General features: G+C 40.1%; 1 protein-coding gene across 16 annotated transcripts in view; it reads right to left on the bottom strand.

Moving 5' to 3' along the window:
• The window catches only part of LOC122565716 (ras GTPase-activating protein raskol), a 259,030-nt gene that overhangs the window by 97,931 nt on the left and 136,781 nt on the right, over positions 1-24,318 (bottom strand). For 2 of the 16 annotated variants that reach the window (XM_043721987.1, XM_043721989.1), the window contains exon 1: positions 1,242-1,600. The exons of the other annotated variants lie outside the window; for them this stretch is intronic. In XM_043721987.1, the coding sequence (XP_043577922.1) occupies positions 1,242-1,344 (103 nt within the window). In that variant the 5' untranslated portion in view covers positions 1,345-1,600. Of the gene's footprint in view, positions 1-1,241; positions 1,601-24,318 lie in introns of those variants that run through there. 16 annotated transcript variants of the gene reach the window in all.

Genomic DNA, 24,318 nt, shown 5'->3' with positions numbered 1-24,318 from the left:
TGGGCGTCAGACGTTCTGGTTACCGTATCGTATATTCGCGTGAATTATTTGCAGGGCATAAATATCGGTGTCTTTTTATTCTTTCTGAATGAAACTGCCAGCGAACGAGTTTTATTCACGCCGGATGCACGAGCAACACGTTGAGAAATTTCTTTCTTATATCACAAGATTAGAAAGAGTTTCGTCGTAGCGGCGTAGACGCGATTTGTTTTCGACTGTAAATTCGTTAAATGTAACGATCTGATCTGACGAATCTGATCAGAAATTTATATCTATGTTAACTGTATTACAGTTATATTACGTTACAAAAATTTCAAAAAAATTAAAAGCTTTAAAAACGTTAAAGAGCGTACGGTTTCGGGTCCTCAAGTTTCTCCGAAGAATACGTACGCACATAGCTGTTAAGCAATCGTCTCCTATGTAGGTAGCAGGTATCCATCGAATTCTTTTCCCTACAAGACCGAATATTCGAGTAACGCGAAACGTTTGTAGATCGTTGTCATTCGACGAGGAATTTCCATCTGGAAACGCATCTGTGCCAACCATATCAATCTCGACTTGTTCTCCTTTTTCCCACGAGAGGTTTTCTTTTATGGGAAAGTAGAAGTGCAGTTTTAACGAGCGTAGGCTCGTAACATTGCATACGCGAGTCACCTACGTCCTGTGTGTAGATCTTGCGTGTCCTTATCCTACGTACGATGTAGCGAAATCGTTCAATCTCTGTCGTCGTGACAAGCGTCGTGACAAGCATCGTGACAAAAATCAACAATAAACCGTTGGCAATGATTTATGACGTTAATCGCAGCGGAGGAAAAAAGAAAAAAAGGAATTTAATTACAATTTACTAAGAAATGATATTAGAAGGTGATATTTAATTAGGCGATAGCTAATTAGGAGGAAATACTCGAACGCAAATAATTGCAATTTCAATCGCGAAGAAAATCCATAAACGTAATTTGAACGAACATATTAGGTCGATCACAGTTTATTCTCTTGGTTTGTACTCGATAGATGGTTCAAAAATTCCTTCAAATTCCTGTGTAATTTAATCATCGTTGTAACTTGTTTAAATTTTTCGAATCTTTGCGATATCTCTGTCCTATTCCTCTTTCTCTTTGCCTCTTACAATTTACGCAACTTTTCTTTCTCCGTCAAACTATCATACAGTATTTTACATCGTATCTTACACAGTCGTAACCTCGCTTCTACGCTTTCGTTCAGGCCTGTAATTAGGAATCTACCTGATTCGAGGTCGTCGTGGTCAGCTCCACGAAGGCAGGAGTGAAAACTGCGCGACAATCTTCGACCACCGGGCGACGCGCCCTCCGTCGAAACGTTGTGCATCTTCACGGCCAATTTCTCGAGCTCGGAACCCCCTCTAACGAAGCTCCTCCGGCCGCTTCCGTCAAGTAGGTCCGAGGTAAACCGAGTGCCGCGGCATTTTTTTGCGAGTCGCCCGCGACGATGCTCGCGCCAACGAGTACCGGGTTAATTAACGACTAATTAACGGGTAACTACGCGCGATCCTGCCTTGGCACAGGTGCGTGGGCGTGGCGGTAGGTCGCGGCCAATCTCCTCTCGTCTCCTTCCTCGCTCTAGTTCACACCTGCAAAGAAAATCAAATTCGTCGAGCGACGTTGATCGACGTACGCTCGAGGAACGTTCTCCAAAATAGCGACACGAAACCCGAGATCCGGGAAAACTGAACTTTACTTCTACGAGACTTTCTACAGTTCTTTCCATTTTTATTCTGCATGTTTCTCGCCTCTCTTTATTCCTAACGTAGAATTTAATGCCGAACGTGAGTGCGACTTTTTCATTCTTCCTTCAACACGAACATTTGAACGTGAACATTGAACAATCTCCTACTGAAATTAAATAATACAATATTTTTAGAGATCAAATGTTCGCGGTATTCAAATATTCAAATTCATTATCAAATATGTATAATTACAAATTACGATCATATGGATCCGAGCGTGCGCTGTCTGCTTTGTGTCGCGATACAACTACTATTATAGAATGGACGTTGTTTTTTTACGTAATACACACACCTGCCTTTGCAGATTTTCTTCGAAGGTTGCGTTTAATAATAACGACGCTTTGTCTTTTTATACCTTCGGGTTTTTCCAGTATTACAAAGATATATATATAAATATCCACTAAAAATATGTCTTCGACGTAATAAGTTAAAAAAAAAAAAACGATAAGTGGGTCGTATTAAAGAATAATATGTAATACACGCTAAACGATAAAAGCTGGAATCGTCGGTAAGACGAACTTAAGTAATTTACCTTCCAACTATCGAACGTTTCGTTCGGTTCCGTCAAAAATTTTCAACCGTTTTTTCCCGTCGAATATGAAAATCTTTCGTATCTACGATTCAACGATTTTACATTTAACAAATAACCTTCGACATACACGATCGAAATTCGCTTACGAATACCCGAAACCGCAAAAATGAAAAATATGTTAGAAACCTATGTCAGAAAATCATCAATGCATCGCGACCGATTAGATCAGGTCAAGTTTCCAAGACATCAGTCCGAAAAGTTCGAGCTCGTCGTGTTCAACCGATCGAACAAAAACAAATATGGCAACAATTGCGTAACGTGTTGGTCGAATTAGACGAAACCGTTAATAAACGATCCATCACTCACCGTTACGTAAACCTCTCATCCTGCACGCTCCAGCTCTTTATCGTTTATTGTTCATCGTTTGTTCCAACGTGTACACTCTTCCCCGTGATTTCGTCCAACATTAATCAACGTTGAAAAACGCCTCTACATTTTCATTAAAGATTATTACCGTGGCTTTGTACGATTTACACGATGGTCGTGTACGGCGAATGAAAAGCGCAACCCTCCGTGAGATTTTTCCTTTGTAGGCATACATATATGGGACGTGCTAGCCACCGAAGGAGAATCTCAGTGGAGACCAACGGGAAATAAATCTTCAGAGACTAGTTGGTTAGGATTTGCGGGATATCTTGCAGAAACGGATTGCACAACGAAGCTGCAAGGCGATTCGCACGATCGTGATGAATGGAGGAAAGGACGAGTAAAGTGTGATGTTACAACTCTTGTTATCCACTGCAGTATTTCTTTTCCTTTCGACAAATATAGTTTACTCGTTTCGTTCGCTGTACGAAATGCAAGTATATTTTACAACTATCCTGCGATATTTTATTTACAAGCTTAAAGACGATCTTCGACATCTCTATCAAATATTTTTGCCAACTTAGGGAAAAACACGCTTCTATAGAACTTGCTTCCGCGAGTCGAGAAATTACGCGTTAACAGATAACTTGTGGAATTTGTTGAAAAGAGATTTTTCATTCTTAAATTCAACGTCTCGTTGCATCATTTTTCATTTGCCTCTGAAGGCAAAATGAACGTACACGTATTTGATAAAATAAAATGCCAATGTCGCAGAGTGCATGTTCGTCTTTTGATTTTAACGCTTTAAAGATCGGGAGTATTGGCCACGACGTTTTCAAATTCCCTTACAAGAATGATAATTTTAAAGCACGAAAAGACACCGCGAAGAATCCAATGACGACTCACTTATGCAAGAAGGGAACCGCCGCTTTTATGTGGCATCGTGCTCTCGCAATTATTGTATTTTTCAAGGATTAATCCAACAAGCGTGCGCGTGCGCACACACGATTGCGATTTGCTAAACGTATAATTTATGCTTTGCTTGCCAGCGTGTGGGCTCTTTGCTTATGCACGCGCTGCAGCTCGTAGGTGTGCGTGGGCGTGGTGCACTTTTTAAATAGGCCGCCAGGCTAGCTCGTAATTAAAGACCGAAAGGCAGAGAGATAAGTTTCGATTTCAGCTCTCGAGGCATCGTTGCCGCCGCGATGCGGATGGTTATTCGATTCGTCGTTGCTAGAATAACGATCTTATTTTAAACAGGAATAAGTTCTCGCAGAGTTTTGAATACGCTCCTTCGACTAATATTTCAGCGATTCCTTTACAATTTTCGGCTCTGTCGTTAGATTTAAAATATTTGAACTTAACTTACGTTTAAGAAACCGGATTCGAACTATTGTTACCGATGGAAATAACTCTATTTCTTTTCACTGTCTGCTTTACAACATTTAAATACAGAAAAATACCACTCGCGACGGTCTCTCGATATTTCTGTACGCATGCACGTCGTTTACACGAGGCTATATCTTTGTTGCAGCCAAATAATACATTTATTTCCGATAATTTCGTGGAAACGCAAGTAGAAACGGAGTTCTCGCGTGTAATCGTCATTCGTTATTTGTTCAGTCTCTTCTTCGTTTTTCTCGTACGACGATCGCGTCACCGACACACGCGAAATTTTCAAACTTTTTTGCGAACACATTCGGGTCTCGACTCGACGAATCTGAATGTAAAGCACGGAAGATCTCGATCGAGAATGACTTGGAGAACAGGCTACAGAAATGATATCCCCACGAACCACCTGTTGCTCGTAAACTTCAATTTCCATTTCCATGAAGCGACCGCGCAGCATGGCGCAACGGAAAGGCGCAAGAAACACGAATGCTGCTCGCTAGCATCGGTGCTCGTTAATTTCTTCTTCTAACTAATTAACGATCCGAGTAATTTACGGTAAATGAAATATTAATTAGATCTGGGATCGCAGAGATCCGCTGGATATGTTTGTGGGAAGAAATGCGACTGAAATAACATATTCTTACAAATTTCACACGCACGATACGTATACAAGTACTCGTGTATTAACTCGCTATCGATCGCGAACCCGCTGTAAACGTTCCATCTCCAATTACGTATCGTTCGTAACTTTGTGGCTCGGCTCGCTCATTCTAACGCACGTTTACACACAGATTCGTAGTTACCTGGTATTTTTCTTACGTGCCCGCTATTTCACCCTATCCACCGCATTGTACGAGATTCGATCACGAGCCGAGCAACAATACGCCATCTACGTCCCATTGGAAGATACGTTGGTTACAATACACACGCCATTAACCCCTCGTAAATCTTACGCGCCTCAGGAACTGTTATTATATTTACCCAGCGAGCTTTTCGCCGTTTCCTCGACGTTCGAAAACTGGTTCGTTAATCATTCGGCGGGGAAACAAGAGCGCGGATCGTTAAGGCCGCTCATCGCAACAGGGCAATTACATTGAGCCGGCGTTCGAGCAAGATTTACGATATCGGATCGGTATCGGATATTAATGACGCTACGTGAACTTGCAGGTTTCGTTCCATTCGCGTCGTGTCGCTTGAAAATAGAGATCAATGTCCATCGCGAAGGATAACTGACAGAAAGTACATAGTAGAATTTGAAGTTGCGTCTTTACCCATGATCGACGGATCGTCGATGGATGAATCTTCAGGACAGAAGGAACAAACAATCGATATAAATTTTCTGCAACTAATTAACGCGGCATGGCGTGACGTTCGTTAGTTTCAGGCAATTCGGAGCGGATCGATGAGAGCTAATTGCGAACATTACGAGCTCCTCTTTTACGGCGTCTGCTGCTCTCTAGTTCATTTTCTCTCTGTTGCTGGTTACTTCTTTAGAGCTTTAAATAGTGGCAGGGAAGATGTCGGCTCTTTGTAACGCGAAAAAATCGTAAAAGATCTTAACGATATTATTTCGTAGCGATAAACCGTGCCATATTTGCAACGATATCGTCAATATCGTTTAATTGTTCCTTTATTTTAAAAGTAATATTTTAAAAGAAATATTTACAAGAAAAGAGTAGAAATTTCTTATAGAAAAGCAGAAATAAGCAGACAAATCTGGATATGCGTTCGATGAATATTCATCGGAACGTCGAAAAGGATTACGGAATTTGTGCTGTCATTAAAGGTATTTGGGAAAAAAAACATTGACCTTGCAAGTTTTATCCGTCGCGAAATCCATGGAATCGCGAGCGGAAACATGATTTCACGATCGCGAAAACTGGTGTTTCTCGTCGAACGACTGTGAATAACGAGCTAGTCGATTTTATCCTTGCGCGTGTCCACGACCCACAATTTTATCGTTTACAGTAGGCGCTTCTCTATTAGCCTTCGCACGAGATGTCGTAAATTTTCAGTCGCAATTTTGTCATTTTACCATTAAAGAGGCCCTAATGAATATTAATGACGACGTATAAATAACATAACACTGTTCTTAATTTCAAACTTCTTCCCGTGACCATTATTTTGCTGTTTTTCCATTTCTCGAATATCTTCCTCCAATACGATGAAACGTTAACGAGCCCGACAAAACAGAGAAGAATTTCATACGAGTAATTGGCAATTAACATATCAGCTCGATTATCCGGACAGCATTTTATAATACGTCAAGATCCACTTTGCAAATTTTTTTGCAAATTTTATTACGAAATGAAAATTCTTATTTGTACGCGTTTATAAAATTCGAAAATAAGATAATTATTTTTGATAGCATGTGCGTAGAAAGAAAGTAGGGTGCCTCGTCTTTTTATACATTATTATTAATTATACATTAAGTAATTATACACTAATAAACTGTATTACAAGAATATATCGTGTATCTGTGTTCGATTGGATGGAGAATCCGCAACTATTTGACGGCACGTGGATGCGAAGGATGAAGTCGGTAGTCAGAGAGAAATTATCCACAGTTACGGCAAAGATGGTCCTTCTCGAGAAATTCACAAATGGAATAGTTTAATTTCGGCTTAAGTCTTCCGTCGAGGGAGAGTCACACGCGGTCTGCTGAATTTCGAGTTCAAAGGCCGGATTTGAGATTCTGTCGAGGATTAAAGGTTGGCCTGGCCACGGACGACTATTCGCGTCGACGTTTCGTAAAAGATATAGCGGTGCTTAAAATAGAGAAGGATCCGAGACGCTGGCTCAAGTAGCTTTTAACGATGAACCAAAGCTGAGAAATCGTCGGCATCGTTGGATGATCGAAGACGGAAACAGAAGAAGCGACTTCTCGTGTCGCTACACTTACGAATAATTCAGGTATATCTCTTACGTTTCTTTCGGTTTTGGTAATTTTATTTTTAGCTCGACACCAAAAATAACGATTATCTTTCACATTTTTACGAAAAGGATTGATTCTTCGAATATTTTAGCTAAATAACAACCAAACTTTTGAAACATACGAGATACACGATACGAGTTTAGACGAACTACTCCTTCTTCTTCCACTTCTCGCAATTTCCTGTTGTTATTATACGCACCTTGGTTCCGCGTACAAAATCAGATCACCTACTTACATACGTAAGTACATACCGTGCGCAACGGACAAGAATCACCGTCGCTTTCGCAATTACGCGAAACACCGTGCTACTCGTTTCGCGAGACACACATTAAGGATAAAACACCGACGAGGAAGAAAGACTCCAGACAACTATTTCGATTTCCATTCTTTCCCTGTCCGGCTAAATAGAATCGAACGAAGCGCTATTCTTGTTCTCGAGGAATCATTAACTCGCGTTACTGGAGCGGTCTTCTGGCTTTCTTTATCCCCAGCCGTGAAAACGGAACGCGTAATCATTTTTTCTATTACACCGGCGACACTTCCGGTGAAAGCACGTTCCGATTCGCGCCTAAGCTCGTAAAGTTGATTTATCGAGACTGACGTGAACTTATCGCGGGGTACGCAGAGCTTTTCACCCTTGCTGGCTGGAATTACGATCCGCGATTTATGCTCTCTGAAAACGTGGTCGAATATTCGACAGATTTACGAGTGAAACCAACCTTCGCGCGAAAAGCTTGAAAATATTCGCCGTCTTGCTCGAATCACTCGCCGCATTGTAAATGACCGTGTTGAGGATTTTTCATGAATTTTCTTTCCACAGAAGCTAAACGATCGTTGAGAAAATAGACGATCGTAATTTTTAATTTGCACTATATCTGAAATTTCAATTTTTTTATTTTTTTATTTAGTAATATATTTAGTAATTTCATACTCGTCAAATATTATTCGAAAAACACCTAATGCAGGTTACTCCGAGCGTTGCGAATTCTCGACTAAAGAGCAACCGGTCAGATCAAACCGATCGGTCGATATCGCGTACCTCGAATGACTTAACGCTCAACTTGGAGGAGGTTCAATAGATCGAGTGTTAGAGTGATTCGCGCTTGTTGTATAAAAGTAACGTTGATGTTACGAACACGGCGGTGGTAGGATCTTGTTGGGAGTGCAACGGATGCAAAAGATTTTTCGACAGCCGTTTTTCTTCGGTGCAATTTCCTGCTGTTTAAACTGATGATAAAAGCATAGATTATTCCTTTCGTGTATCCGATGTAGCAAAAATCCTAATATTCCGATATAACGTACTTATAATAGCGTACCTATTTAATCTAATAATATAATATAATATAAGGTGATATAATGTAATAATGTGTTTAATCATCCGTGAAGCGGACGGTTCGGCCGAACGATTATCACCAACCAACGATATTCTCTTTTGTTCTACAGAGAGTAAACCTCGAATTCAATTGCAAACAATATGCTGTGTATTAATTCCAATTGTTATTACTACGCGTGTATCGAAAATCAATTACAGTGCGGAAACATTGTTTCCTGGCAAGAATGGAGCCGTTCGGACGCGCGAAAATGCGCTTCATCTTCGGCATGGACCGTACAAGCGCAGGTGCGCGATTGCATAACAATCGTGCATGCATTATGTAACGTTAGAGACGCCGAAACAATCGCTGGAAAGTACCGGCAACAAAGGGACGTGCACACAGTGTATACGCGGCGCGATTAAGCGGCCGCCCGGTTGGCGCGAGATTCGTGTAATGAAATTAACGCAGTTGGATAACGTTTTCTCGGAACATTGCTTTTACTCCACCTCAAAGCACCGTTTCGCAATATTCGAGCCAGGGAAGATATTTAGAAACGTTGTTAAGAACATTACGATCCTTTCACCATTCTACTGCGAACGTTTTAACGTTTTTCACGCGAAATACGTTTCAGCGAGCATCCAGTAGAATTTAAAAAGTTCACTCGGCTACAGAATTAACTTTCGTTTGTCCCTTGCGTTCATTTCACATATTGCTGTAAATCTAAGAAAGCGATATTATGCCCTTCGCGTTACTCTTTTTGCAAACGATGCGATGCAATTCCTCTGTTTCTAACATCAATTACAACGATGCGGGGCATGCTGCTTATAATTTCATACCGTATACCCGTGTATTACAATCTTCGACTATACATCGTAAAGCCAGATGCTTCTGTATTTTCCCAACATCATGCGTGTATTTAATATGATATTTTTTAAATATCAAATATACAAAACATACAACTTTTTCGTAAGCAAATTTAATCACGATCTTAGCCATAATTACAACAGGTTCCCACGTAGCAGTTCATTCTACATATTTACTTATACAACATTGCTATCCTGTTACACACGAAGAACTCTTCGCCGAGCTCTTCCTCCACACGCCAACCATTGAATTCAACTGTAATCTCCACTTTCGAAGAATTTAATACTCGACCCTGTTCATTACGCCGCATCGCGAGCTAATTAGTAGCTCAGCGAATGTCGATTAACTCGATTAGCATTCCTGATTGTCCGAGCATGGCCTTCCCGGCTTTATACACTTGCGATTTCGTGCCACCTCGTTTACCCGCGCCATTCGTCTCCTCTCGAGATCTCAGTAGTCTTTCTTTATCTACTCTATTTGCAAACACGTTTTCGTGGTGTTTTGAACGGTAAACGGTAAATAATTTGAGCGGGGAACGTGTCTTGGTTAATGCCACGTACAAGTAGCAAGCAGTCGCGAAATTTATTCCGTTACGCCGTTTTGATTACAAGTGCCGTGAGCGGAGATTACGTACACGAGTTTCTACGCGAAACGAAATTCCAGTCTGTCTTTCCATACGATACAATTGGCTTTTGCATCTCACTCGTACGTTTCTTCATTCAGTTTCGCTACATTCTTACGACAGTCATATTTCTTATAGCGAGAGGTAATAGATAGATGCAACTATCATAAAGGATAGTCCAATTATATTTATATGTACTTGTAGATAACTTTAGATATCAATTTTCATTAGACGACTTTAGATACATCAGATTATACAGCGACGATAAAGAAATAATTTTTAAATAGGTGAACGAGGGAACAGAAATTAAATGAACGAAAAGATTTTTAATTCGTTAGTTCGAGAACTTAGAAAACAATGCAGCGGATTAAATAGCAATTAAAATACGCGTAATAAAATCTGAGAGAATCAGGGTAAATTTTCAATTTTAATCACGCTCGACGATTGCGACTATGGAATCATTACTTCCACATACTGATTCGTGAAATTATTCGCCGTGCACCTCTGTTTGCCACGGATCGATAACTCACGGATTTCACTTTATCGCCTATGATAATTTCAACGGTGCAATTAAAATATAAATTCGCTCTGTTTATATCGTATCCTACCTGTACTGCGCCATTAATTCCGACCTCAACCTTCTCCATATATAATAACGTTAATAAAGATTTATAGTTGCATTAACCCATTTGTATTTCACTTATACACAACTTAAATTGCAAATGAAGTTTTGTACGAAAAACGGCGTTACTTTTTTACCGGTTCAATATATTTTAAAACGCGCCTGTCTGATCCTCATCCCGGAGAATTAAACGTTATTCGATCGTTATTCATGGATCACGAGAAACGCGAACGAAAGAATCTCGCTTATGAAAAGTTCACCGACCTGTCCCAGATATTGTTATAAAATCTCCGCGTTACACACTTGATCACGTAGCATACCCTGTGGGCGACCAACGAAAGAAGGCTGCACGGACATCGAACAACGAGCAGAGGCGACAGTATTTGGCAAATTGTCGTGCTCCTTTCGTTTCGTTTTCAAGTTTTTGGCTGGTAAAACGGCCGAGTTAAATTAAATCGACCCTGTTAACGTAAATAAAGACGGAAGGCTGTCGGCAACGAGACGGCTATTTATGAAATATTTTACGCCCTAACAGAATGTGAAACGTGGTGATACGCTTGTCCCGGGAGTTTCGCTAAATTAGTCCCAAAACAAGTATGTATAACGTAAATGCTTTATTTTTCGTGCGGAGACGCGAGATTCTATGCGAAACGTAAGACAAGAGTAGAGCAAGTGGCAGAAACGACATAAAATCGTGCAATATCTGATTTGGTTTTTCCATAATTGTTATTAATTACACGAAAATAATTCTACGAATAAGTCTGAACGCGTGTTGGAAGAATTATTTTTCTAAAGTTAAAATATAGGTCAGATTAACCGCAACTTTCAAATGGCGTTTACTTTACGGATAAATGCAACCAAAGAAACAAATGTAAAAAAAAAAAGACCCCAGAACACGCAAACTGAACTAATACACCACGGATTACATCGTCACGCGGGTTTTAAAAGCTTCGAAAATTTTGATCGCAGGATCGCACGACAAGTTTCCTTTAAAAGTATCAATTTTTCCGCTTTTCTTACCCCCGTTTTGCGACGAAATATCGATTAACCTTCTCAGCGCGTAGTCTATCTGCGTATATATCGTACGAGTTATTTGATACGGCCAAAGTATCAGAGTATAACGCTCGTAAGAAGAATTATATCCGTCATTATGAAAATAAATACTCTGCGAGTTAACGACGAATATTTCCATGTGCGCTTTCTACGCATTTCAGGATTCATCGCGTAATAAAATGCCGTTAACGTCTCTTACACCGACATCTTTCTACGTTCTCTACTGAATTTGCAGCGCGATTATAAATTTCGTAGTCGTTATTCAGAGCCGATAAGCATATTTCGTCAAAAAGGTTGTTCCACGATGGAACTCTAGGAAACAAGGGAGCGTCCTTTACACGAAAAATCTGCTGTCTACCGCGCACTATCACGCGATGAAAGCCGGTATCTATTTCGTCGACGCGAACGGAAGGAGCATACCCTTTTGTTAGGCGTTATCCATACCGGATGTTGCGTCGTCGCTACCTGCCTGAAAGCCGCTTCCTGCGTTGTCCGATATTCTCTCTTCCCTTGCTTTCTTTCATCTTCCCTTTTGCAGAATTTTACGCGATGCGACACGCGAGAAAATCCCCTTCCCTCTGCATAAACGACTCGCATTTTTCGCACAGGAAAATTCCACTTTCGCTTCCGCAACTATGACTCAAACTCTACCGATGTTCTTCCTTCGATTACAGTGCGACATCACTACGCTACGATACGATTTTTCTTTCAGTCCACCGCAAACCTCAATGGCTCTAGGCAGCTAGGTGGAGAACTCGTCGCGGATAGCGGAGAGAGCAGGAACAAGTTTCCACGGAAATATTCGCAAGTTACGCGCGCGCTCGTAAAGGCGGACAAAATTTCGACGGTAGTTCCGTGAGTTAAACTATGACGAGTTAAACCGACGAGCGACGGTCGAATAGCAAATTAGAAGGGATTCGGGCTGCGTTCTACCATTCCGTGAAAACACGTTATGTCAATGGAAATTTTAAATCCAGCAGCAGCTACCCGCTGCGTAGAATGCGGCGATGGTAAGCTGCTTAAACCGGGAGCTTTCGCAAAACACGAGAGCTTTATACCCTCCGGCCATCTTTCGCTGAATTTTCGCACGGTCAAACAAACGGCAAGTCTCGTGATGCAAATCCGTCCGTCAATATATTCAGTGTACTTTAATATGTATCCACCGAGTTCGGGGCGCGTTAATTCGCACTTTGATTTTCAACCATCGAAGCTTTTAACGTTTGTTTGTTTTTAATGGTTTTGTGGCAGCGATTCGCGTGATATTGGTATTGTGACGAGGGTACTCTGTGTGCTTTTGCTCTTATATATATTTAGATTCATATGTACATTCGATCGTTTCGGATGCTCTCTTTCGATCGATAAAGATCTTTCTAGAAATCACAGATCGTTATAATAATAAATCTCGAGCTGTATCTACATTAACGAACGAATCAACGAGACAATCCATTTCAAATCAAAGAAGACGATCGAAAGAACCAACATGAAATCAGATCGTAGAATCGAACAAATTCGACGAGGTCATGTTGGATCGCTATCCGAGCATCACGCGATGTACTTTCTCCACAGTTTCCACATAAATTTCCGTAAAATTGTCCGAAGAACTTTGACGCTGTTCCATACGATACGTTATAGCTTTCAATAGCGAACGATCCTTTCCCGCCGATAAAACGAACGAGCGATAGGAATCGAACATCGTGGTCGCGTTTCACCGTGCCGTTTCCCATAATTGTCAACACGATTAATCATAATAAGCAGTGAGAAAAAAAACGTCTAGGAGAGACGATCGAGCGGCCAAAAAATTGGCCGATAACTGACGCGCTAATGATTCTAACGTTTCTATAGTCGTTGCACGATTCTCCGCTTCGAACGTTCAGCCAACGTCGGACATGCTTGGGCAGCGTATGGCGCACGGTGTTGTACAGCCAGTTTCTAAAGGCCGGTTCCCAGAGGAAAATAGCTCGAGGGTTGCAATTCCCGAAGCTGCGATCGTAATACGCGTTAAACCGGCCACAACATTGTGCCCAGACGACTAACGACTCACGCGTAATTGGTCGATCGCTCGAAACGACCACGATAATGCGAGAACGAGTTTAATGGGGTAAGTGGATCACGGGCGCGGGATAGAACCATTAACAATTAACCGAGTAGCCCGTATCATCGTCCTATGCGACGTCTATGGAACCCTGATATAAGATGCCCGAAGATAGAAATTTCCTGGTATTTCTTATAACGATCTATCGAAGATCATCCACTAGCAACGTTATCCGCGTGTTTCGTGACAATTTTTATAGTTTCTAAAATATATGATGTCTCATTCGCCTCCTCTATTTTCATATTCCTTGTTAATGTATATATATATATTTTTTTCTACTAGATGGACAAAGCAGGAAAACGTTTATCTCGTGGAAAGAGTATCGTGGTATCGAGATAAACGTCATATCAAGAGATACGACTTTCTCGAATGAAAATGTTTACACAGATCACAGATTCTCAGTTAGAACGCGATTCTTCAAAATGTCGAAATCGAACATGTAATTGTTTACGCTTGTTAATAATGAAAGAATTCGATTACGAATTACGAACGACAGTCTACTCCTACTGCGAAAAAATGTGATGCTCCGCTCAAATGAGACTTCTAATGATTACTATCCTTCAAGAAACTTTATCCGAGTTTTATTTCATTTCACTTTATGCCTGGATACATTATTGTACCAATCGTTTTACTCAATAGTTTCCTAAGTGGGTTTTTCTCATGAAATCATCGTTTTTTTATCTATAATCCTTTCAACGTGCGACATTAACAGCGAAATATGTTTATCTGGCTTTCGTTCGTTTAAAATCGTGTAACATTTTAGAAAATTTTATCGGACGTTTATGTTTCCAAATTCGTTTGATCGTGCAAGTTACAGATAACGAATGACAACAAAAAAGTTCAAGTTGCGATATGAATGTTACAATTAAACTCACATTCTTTGCATTTCTAAAATACAATACTTCGAAATATCATATCTATCTGATTTTAAATCGAAAACTATTAATTTTCGTAGAAAAATCATTTTTTGTCCCATCGTACATGTTACCAACTTAAATTAATTAGAAGTTTTGGATCGTGCGTCCAACCTGTTTTATCTATCAACAATCCGCTATAAATGAAAATTCTGTTTTACTATATAAGTCACAGAGTATTCGATACAACACACCTGTTACAATCATCAGTACATTATTAACAAACGTCAAGCTATTTATTAATTATTGCATGTACAATATGGATATGACGTATGAAATAAACAAGGGAAACCAGAAACTCTGAGTAGTTTAATAAGCAGAAATAATCACAACAATGTCCAAATTAATTTCGGCAACTATAATCCAAGATAACAGGTTTTAATGTTAATCAAATCACATCGAACTATGTGTTACCAACTACAGCCAGAGTTAATTCAGGAAACATCGACACGTGATACTAAATTTTTATTTCAACATAAAAGCACAGTAGATTGTAAAATTCACAAACTGCGTTACGCATTAATTCATTACCGCAAAATCAAAAGTTAATTGCACATCAGATATGTTCTTCAAATCGACCCGTATGTACTTTTAAAATATTACTTCCCTGTATTTTTCCGTGACCGAGACTTCCGAGAGAGAGAGAGAGAGAGAGAGAGAGAGAGAGAGAATGATGAATGTTTTTACGATATTCTTACACGGTCCAAATGAAAATCGAGAGTTTTTTTTTTTGATACAATTACATTGCGATAAAATAGAATTTACAATAGATTAGATTAAGTTACGTTAGAATATTTGGGATAAAAAAGTTCAAGACCCTGGCACATCTGCGAACTAACAATTTCATCAAATTACTTTTGATCGCTTTACTCTAAGGAAAAAAAAGGAAAAAAGAAAAGTAAACTAGATTCACGAATCGTTATTTTTCTGAGCAATTGTTGAAATAATAACATCGGTGGAGGTAAATCGGTCGTCGTGTCGCTTGGAGAACGCCTCGCAATTAGAAAATGCAAAATTTACCTGATGATAGACGGCCGCCTCGGTAAGGCCGTGTTTCCGAGTCAAGGATCTTCGCCAGCGGCGTTTTACGTCACCAGCCACTATTTTTCGTCTCCCCGAAGGCGTACGGTCACTCGGCGAATGCTTTAGACGTTCCACGTTCGCACAAAGCCGTTGCACCGCTGAATGGAACATGCTGCGAGGATCGTGTACGCAGAGTTAATTTTAATGTGCGTTACGTGCGCGTTCGAAGGACGCTCCTCCGACACCGGAGGTCGGTGACAAAAGGGTTCATTTACGCTCCTCCGCCGCGCCAGCAATGAAGCACTCGTACGCTCGATTCTACCTACTATTCGCGATTGAATCCGAGCCTCGAGCACTAGGAAATTTTTCGTTCGAACGATACACGTTTCGCCTGGGCTAATGAGTCGATTGATTATTTAAGCGACGCTCGATATCTCTGGCTGGACGTGTCGAGATCGAACAAATGGAGGGAACCGCCTGACAGACACAGTTGTATTACAAGAGCTATTCCATAGAAATACGATCTTCGTCGATAACACGTAGCCTGCTAGACAATAAAGATTGATATAACCTGAAACTTCGAATCACAGATAGCGAAACGTATTCCTGCAGGAAAACTATCGAGAACGCTCGACTCAGGGTGTCGACAACATCCACTTAACCTTCAGATCGATACGATTCCTTCGAGAACGCGATTCAGGATTCGCTTATTGCACCTGCTTATTCGAATTCCATGTGTCGGCAACACCTGCTTTTGCTGGTCACCGAACAGCCTGGTTGGGAAAGGTGTGTAGGCCAATGAGGGTGTACGGAAACAGAAAGGGACAAAAGGAGGGAAAAAGAAGGCAGACAGAGATCCAGGTGCAAAAATACAAAAGCAAGCGGTTATTCCTAACTGTAACTTTACTTATCGGCCACTCGGTGGGTATCTGCGCTCTCGAGGAACCCTGGTAGAGGGGAGTTTATTTTGGTACACGGTACACGCCACGAGAGACAGACGAAAATGAAAGTCGACGGCCGCGCGAGGGGCGATTACTGAATCGACCGTGATTCAGGGAACCACGATGGTGTGCAACGAACCGGCTCGATTGTGTCGATTCCATCGCCACCAGAGAATCGAGCCGAGATCTTTGATGTTTGAGAAGTAACGAGGTTATTTCTCCAGATGCTTCACGACGAGGCTTGCGTTTCACGCGGCAGATTGAAACTTGTGACTTTTTTTTCAGCTAGAAACGTAGATGAAGAAGAAAAGGGGCGAACATATACGCTTAGAGGATGGGTGTAAAGCATAAAGTCATAATCGTATATTTGTTGCAATTGCATAAACGATGTTTGCAAGAAATTTGAAATGCAAATTTGAGCATGGTCGAATTAAAAGTAGCATAAACGTGTAAAAATATAGGCAATGATCGATAAAGAAAAGTAGGATGAAACGTCGTTATACGAAACGGGGAAAGAAAATGTAGCGCAAATAACAGTTCGCGGACGGATTTCGACATTTTGCGCACGTGCACAGGTAACATCAACCAACGGTCTTCCCTCTTCCAGAGACAAATGTAGAACAGTTCTTCGAATCTATCTTAACTATCGTACTCTGTAATCAAATTCTCCGTGCACTTAATCACGCACGTTCGATGAGACACCGGTAACTTGACTCTCGAAATGGAGCAACGATACTTTGCAACGCGAAGCGAAGCTCTGTCTATTTCTGAGCTGCCTGGCACAACGGGAAACTATTTCAATAAAAACGAAACAAAGGAAACAATTCAAATTAGACTCTGATAAAATCAAACGACGGGTGCAACGAAACAATAGTAGGTACAAGTTCATTTTCTTTCTATCAAAGTTTAAATTTATCCACAGCTTTCTAAAATAAAAGTCCTTGTCATCTATACGTATAAATGACTATCAAAATGAAATTAAGTTAACGATATGTTATTGATAACTGTGTAACGTTTTAGGAATTTTATTTACGCGTTGAAACTTTTAGGGAAAATAGCATGCTAAATAGCTAAAAACGATGAGAATCGTATCGATGATATTTCGGTCTACGATAGCTTCGACGAATGACAAATTGATCGGCGGATCAAGTCAGCTAAGTAAGTAGATTCATCGAAGAAATGGCCCTAACACGAAGACACGTGTAATGACAAAACGAACAGACACGCCACGAATACGATCTAAAAAATGTTTCCTTTCGCTAAAGCGTCTAATCATTCATGGTGCAAACAGGTGCGAGGCTGTACAGACGACATTCGCTTTTATCTGTCGTATACAGCGATAAACTCGTCCCTGTTCCGGCAGGAACCAGTTCATTTGTCCAGATACGTCTAGCAAAAGACTTCCTTCTGTCAAAATGCTGACGTTTAAAACTTGCCGCTCAATTTCTTTCGCTAAACATCGAAATTAGCTATGATTTTTTGCATAATTTTTAAATGTAAAATTATCTTAATAAGGTACAATTTTCGACAAAACAAATTGTTGGTTTTGGAATTCAAACGTGAAATATTTCAAGTTTTGTACTTTCGCCGAAAATGTAGGCTTTTATTCGCGTAGAGATAAAATAGATAGAATTTGTAAAATTGCAATTTATACAATCGGTGAAACTCGTAAGGAAAAATAATCCTATGTACTCGTCTGACACGGTGAATCCCGACAGTGAGCGAGTAACGGCAACGATAATATTATTTGATGAAAATTATTTTTTGTATCGTCGTCGCTGATAAAAGGCGCAAGAAAGAAAAATCTACTGTATAAACAAATTTGCAAACATTTACACAACCTTTTCCTTTTCGTAACAAAACCAACTTTCGGAAAAAAAATATACTGGAATTGTTGATCGATCGCGCCATAACAATTTTCAGAGTGCAAAGAATCGGTTAGCGTAAAATTTGCATAAAGATAAATTTGATAAATCAAGGGATATTTATTTTCCTTGGAAACATTTGCAAAGGATACGTGGATACGACGCGACCAGTACGAGGATTAAAGTTTAACCATTACCAGCCTATCCATTCACGTATATATGTATGCGAGTGAAAACCGAATAAACTAAGGTCTTAGTTTAAACAACAGTAATGACAACAGTACCGTTCAACGTTGTATCCTTCCGTTTTATCTTAATGACCATCGCTATTATATGTATTAACCGTACTACTTCTGCACAACCATATCCATCATTATCACTGCTCGACATAGTTTACCGCATAAATAATTCCTATCCCGATTCTAGCGCTTCTTAAGATTATTATTGTTTCGAATTTCTCTCACTATTCTACGGTAAAGGCATCCGTCCTGTAACCTCGAAATATAATCTAAAGATAACAGGAAATACGAGTAACGTTGAACGTAACAAAGAAAAGCTACTAAAAGGAAATAATTATTCTACGAGCGTTTCTCTTAGTAACAAATTCTTAGTAACAATTCTTAGACGATGAAACCGATGCGGCAATCTACATAAACGCGTACAAAATCGTTAACGATCGATCGATCGATCGATCGATCGAGGCAAGATTCCGGTGTGCCATGTGCAAAAAATCACCAGCTGGATGGCAAAAATCGATCGAGCCCCTAAAACAAGCGCGCCAAGACGATCTTATTTGGTGACCAAATACGGGTAGGGGACGAAACGATAGAGAATAACTGGTTTTCACTTTCATACACGGTACGACACGAACGGCTTCGAACAGAAAATATGGCCTGCCAGATCCGCTGCTGGAAAGATCGTCCGAACAAAAAAGTCAAGGTTTCTTTGCGGTATACGTGAGTCGCGCACCGCCGCGCAATTCTCTGGCTGCCTGCTAAATCGTTCGGTTATCGATGCCGCGGAAGAGTTACGCATTCGATTCTCTCTCGATCCCGAACAAGTCGACCGCGAACTCAGATTAGAATTTGATCCGTCTCGCGAGTTTCTCAGTGCCTTAGAATTTCACATTTTCAATTCTAAATCTCCAATTTAATTTAAATCGTCAATTTTCTATTCTAAGTACGAAACGAAGTTGCGATCAAAATCTACCTCGTAATTCTACTGTAATCAAATATCTGGTATTTCTCGGCTTTCAGTACACCAATACCTTCGTTTTCTTTGATAAAAAAAAAAAATCTGTTTTCAATTCGTAGCTTTGGTCGGGAAGTGAGTGGACTCGTCTGACTCCACTGATTTCCTCTATATTCGCTCAATCATCAATGATCATAATAACGATAACAGATATTTTGGTGATCAGAATAAAATATTTCTTACACGTGGCTCAAACACAATTCCATTAGAAAAACTGTTCCAACGATATTCCAACGCAACTAATAAATGTAAGTTTTGTATTTTATATTTAAACCTAAATTTTCAAAAGTTCACTCTGAAAAACTGTCTTCGACGCTGACTGACACTGCAATTCATTTACTTTTATCTTTTTCTCTTCTACAGTAATGATCTTCTTATTAACATTTACGAGCATAGGCTTCATAACACTTTCCCCAATCGTTACTTTAACATACGTATAAGAAATAAGGTGGTAAGGAATAAACAAAAAATATTCAGATAAAAAAGATATTAAAGTGGAATTTACTACCTCCTTTCACCAAATAATCTACGTTTCTGTACTTAGGCGTTTCCAAGATAAAGATAGACACAGATAAAATGATATAAATATATACTCTGCTACAGGGTATTACATGTTTTACAAGATTTCAAAGTATTTAAAGTTTTTTCCCGATAATTTCTATCTATTTTTAAGTCATGCGCTTCTAAATAAAAAGAAAAAAGAAAAGATTATAGCAATAAAAATCAACACGATCTGTTTTGTGTAATTGTGTTTCAAATGAAAAAGAATATACGACAAATACGAACTAACAATTGAAAGAAGTCAGCTACAACGTCACGAAAGGTATGCGATGATATTGAAACAATGTACACAAGAAAGCCTCGTTAGGAAACCCTGTAGTATTGGCACAGTTGTACAAAGTTCTGGCAAAAACTATCGACAATTCTATAGACTACAGAACTATAGGCAAAATCACTCTCTCGCTTCCTCTTACGTTTCAACGTAAACTACGAAAAGGTGAGAGCAACGAATAACAATACCGAATACTTAGAATCGTGCCTTTCTACGAATCATCAAATCATTCGAAAAAAAGTGTCACGCATCGCAATAATAATGTTTTGTGTTCCTCTCTGTGTGCACGCGGTAAATACCTTCACATTGATTACAACGGGTGAATTTTGATATCGACGTTGGCTCGCTCGACGATCATTGTACGAGCTTGAGATATTTCTCCAAAAATCAAGTTCGTCACGAAGCAACTCGCGCATCACGCAACTATCCTGAGCATCTTCGCATCGAAAGAGACGTAACGCTAGACTCTCCCTCCCCCCGCCCACACACACACACAGCCACGTTTAAATCTTTTTTGTCCGCTCCACCTTGGATCTCTCTCCTTCTTGTTTTTTTTTTCTGTCCCTGTTCCGCCACTAATCGGCCGCGTAAACAACGGGGCTCGTCGTCGATCGTTATACACCGGTACCCACATGAAATCTAATCTGCCTAATCTACGCTTTGGTATCTATAACTCGTCGTTTAACGTTGAACACATAGGTATCCCGGAGTATGGACGGGAAATGCGAACGCGATACCGTGAACCCGATTGTCACCGTTTCGATTTCAACTTCGACAGACTCGCGCGGACTCGCTCTAAGGCGCGTGGGATACGTTACCGGTTTTTCTCGGTTCATCTGCACGCACTGCTCTCCACCGAGTGTTCTTGGCTGTACACACTTTCCCACTGATTTTTCGTACGGCGACACTCGTTTCACGCGCGAACAAAACGATTAAAACACGGTTCGGACATGACTGTACCCCGGAGCACCTCTATTGTTTCGTACCGTCGCGGAGGAACATCGGAACTGGACTGCACGAAGGAATCCCTGCTTAGCGGACGTAGGAGGTGGAAATTAGTTCGTATCGCCGCCGCGGCTACGACTGTGGCCGTGGCGCTGCGCTCTTGCGACGCTACCCACCAACACCGATCAGCTGATTTCTGACATATTTTTGCGAACCAAAAACAGAACTCAGCATTCGGCTGTGCAAGCTCTTTGCCGATCATTGCGATCTTTTTGTTTATCGTATGTAAATTAATTAATAATAAAAGTTAAAGTAATTTGACTTAGTGTCTTTTGCATACGACTTGTTTAAGTTTTTCAGTTGCGTTGTATCACGAGATGATAGTTCACGGTACTTTGTAATGGCATCAAGAAGTTATTGTTGAAAATTATGTATTGTCTTAAATAATATGTACGTATCAATCAATTTCGAGGCTATTTGATAAGCACAACGGTAGGCAGTTACTATACTTTCTATCCACGAAGATCTATTACGTTATCTCAATTCCCGAAGAAGAACGTATTCGCGCATATTCACATAAAATCCGTTTCAACAAGTCTACCAAAACATTAACGTACGGGAGAAACGACATCAAAAAGCAATTAAGAAATCCTTCTCGTCCAAAGAGGCGACAAAAGATAGATTGCCTCGAATAAAGTCCTGGCAGGCGTCCGAGCCATATTGCATGTACAGATTATCTGATATTGACATCCTGGCCGATAATGCGGCAAATAAAACGATCGAAGAATCTTCGGTAGTTTCCGCGTTCTCTGAATGAAATTACAACGTTATGCTAGGCGAACAGCCGGTTGTCCATTCTTTTCCTCGCGATGGTCAAAGAAGAAATGGAAGCGAGCGAAACTCTCGAGACCCGAGAGTTTCGGAAAACTCATAGCTTCTCGAGGACATAAAGTGGCGCGCGCCAAGTCGTCTGCTAGCGACGAGACCACGAGGAGGAAAACCAAAAAACAAGCATAACGAGTGAGGATATCTCGCAGAAAGAAGCACAGACGCCACAGACGCCACGGACGTGACGCGCGAAAGGAAGAACGTCGAAGAAAAACAAAGACAGCGAGAGGAGTGGCACGAGCGTGCTTCGCCTCTCAGCTGGAGGTATCCTTGGACCCCATAGGTCGTCAAGGAAGAAGATTAGCTGCCATGAAAATTCGTCCAAATTTTTGTCGATGGTTGTCGTTTCGATTTATATTTAATTTATTATAATTAAATGGCAAGAAAGAGAGTATGAGAGGAAACTGATTATATTTAAACGAATGTTGTACCTATATCTATCCAAATCGATGAAAACAGATAAATGAAACAAAGAACTCGACAAATTTCTATATTTCGATAGAAACAAATAGCTTTCGCATTTAACTGTATCTTAATCGCAGTTTAAATGATCCGTTGATAGTCTCGTTGAAAATTAACGCAGCTAATGGCTTTATTGTGATGTCGATGATCAAATCGTTAATGTTTGGATATTTTATTTTGATATTGATATCTATATTATACTGATTGTTATGTCGGTATTTAATTATCATGAGAATGTTGTAATTTCTTGTTCGATTAAAGAGTTACCATTTTGTATAGCCATTATTGTTATTATGGAAAAGTGTTATGTTATAGTCGTAATTCATCCAGCGAACTAAATAGCAATTAAACCTGATGCTTTTCGATGCTTATGGGAATTTTATATGAGCGTAGGAAAATGAAATGTTCCATGCAAGAGATATTAATATGCACTGTTAAAAGCGGTTAATGACAGTAGTCTGTCATAAAGTCCAATTACATCATGGTCGCTAGACTCATACGGATGCGTGCATGACGTATCCTATACTGCAAGTGCAGACGAAACGTATTATTAGTTCTACAAAAAACATTCAAAACTTGTTTCAAGCAATCAAGCATAGTACGTTGACTCATATAATTACACACGCTTCATATCCTCTTTTCAGATGAAACTTTATTAGCTCGATGCCTCGCGAGTTAGTTGCTTTCTTTACTTATTCTATAATTGTTAACAAATATTGGATTTCTGTAGGTACAAGTTCTTCATTGTAACTTTTATCGTGCATTCCATTGAACTTTGAGAAATACTTGATTAATTAATGATAATTGAAATGATTATTTATTAAACATAAGATATTTGTCAGGTATAGAAATACAATATTCATATCGATTCTATTATCGTTAATATGGAATTTGGTTTAAATTTCTTAATTTTGTAATTTCCGGAGTATGTATCTCTTGTTGTTTCATTTATTGAGACAATGGCGTGCAAGTTATTCTACGTAAATGTTCCAATTGAATAATTTCAATTTAATAAATTAAATAAAATCGAGCGAGGATCGACATCTGCTGCGAGAAATTTTTCATATTTTATACTCACAGATTCATTTAACTCGTTCTTGCAACAGTGCTCACAACAATCCTCGCAACATTAACCGGGTATCGCTACTGCTTCTAAAAACGTACTGTTTGAGAGTAGTTACGACCTGGAAATTCAACGCGTTCGATCATATGCCACGCCACGCCACGCCACGCCACGCCACGCCACGCCACGCCATGCCGCGCCGTGACGAACACGCAAACGAGAGGCAATTACAGAGTGAAAAATCAAAAACTGTTCCGGTGACAGCTCGCCGATCACCGGCTGCGCATCGACAGATATAACATTTTATGGGTCGTAAAAACTTCGATCGATTGGTCGATATACCGAACAGCGTGCTAACAGCAACCTACTAAATTCGAATAAAATCCCCATCGACTACCATTGCCAGCGTGGATATCGACTACCTCCATATAACAGATCGTAGGCACAGGGCACGGTCTTGCGATATATTTACGTAATTCTATTAGCACTCGTGAGATGTTTCGAAGCTCGTGTCTTCGAGTCAGATTTGAACTTATTTCCAACGTGCTTGATCCTATCTCTATCAGCGGAGAACTGGTCTT

Source organism: Bombus pyrosoma, linkage group LG3, assembly GCF_014825855.1.
Source record: "Bombus pyrosoma isolate SC7728 linkage group LG3, ASM1482585v1, whole genome shotgun sequence".
In the NCBI taxonomy this organism is placed as follows: domain Eukaryota; kingdom Metazoa; phylum Arthropoda; class Insecta; order Hymenoptera; family Apidae; genus Bombus; species Bombus pyrosoma.
Note: the sequence above shows the minus strand (reverse complement) of the source record. Positions and strands in the feature narration are given on the sequence as shown.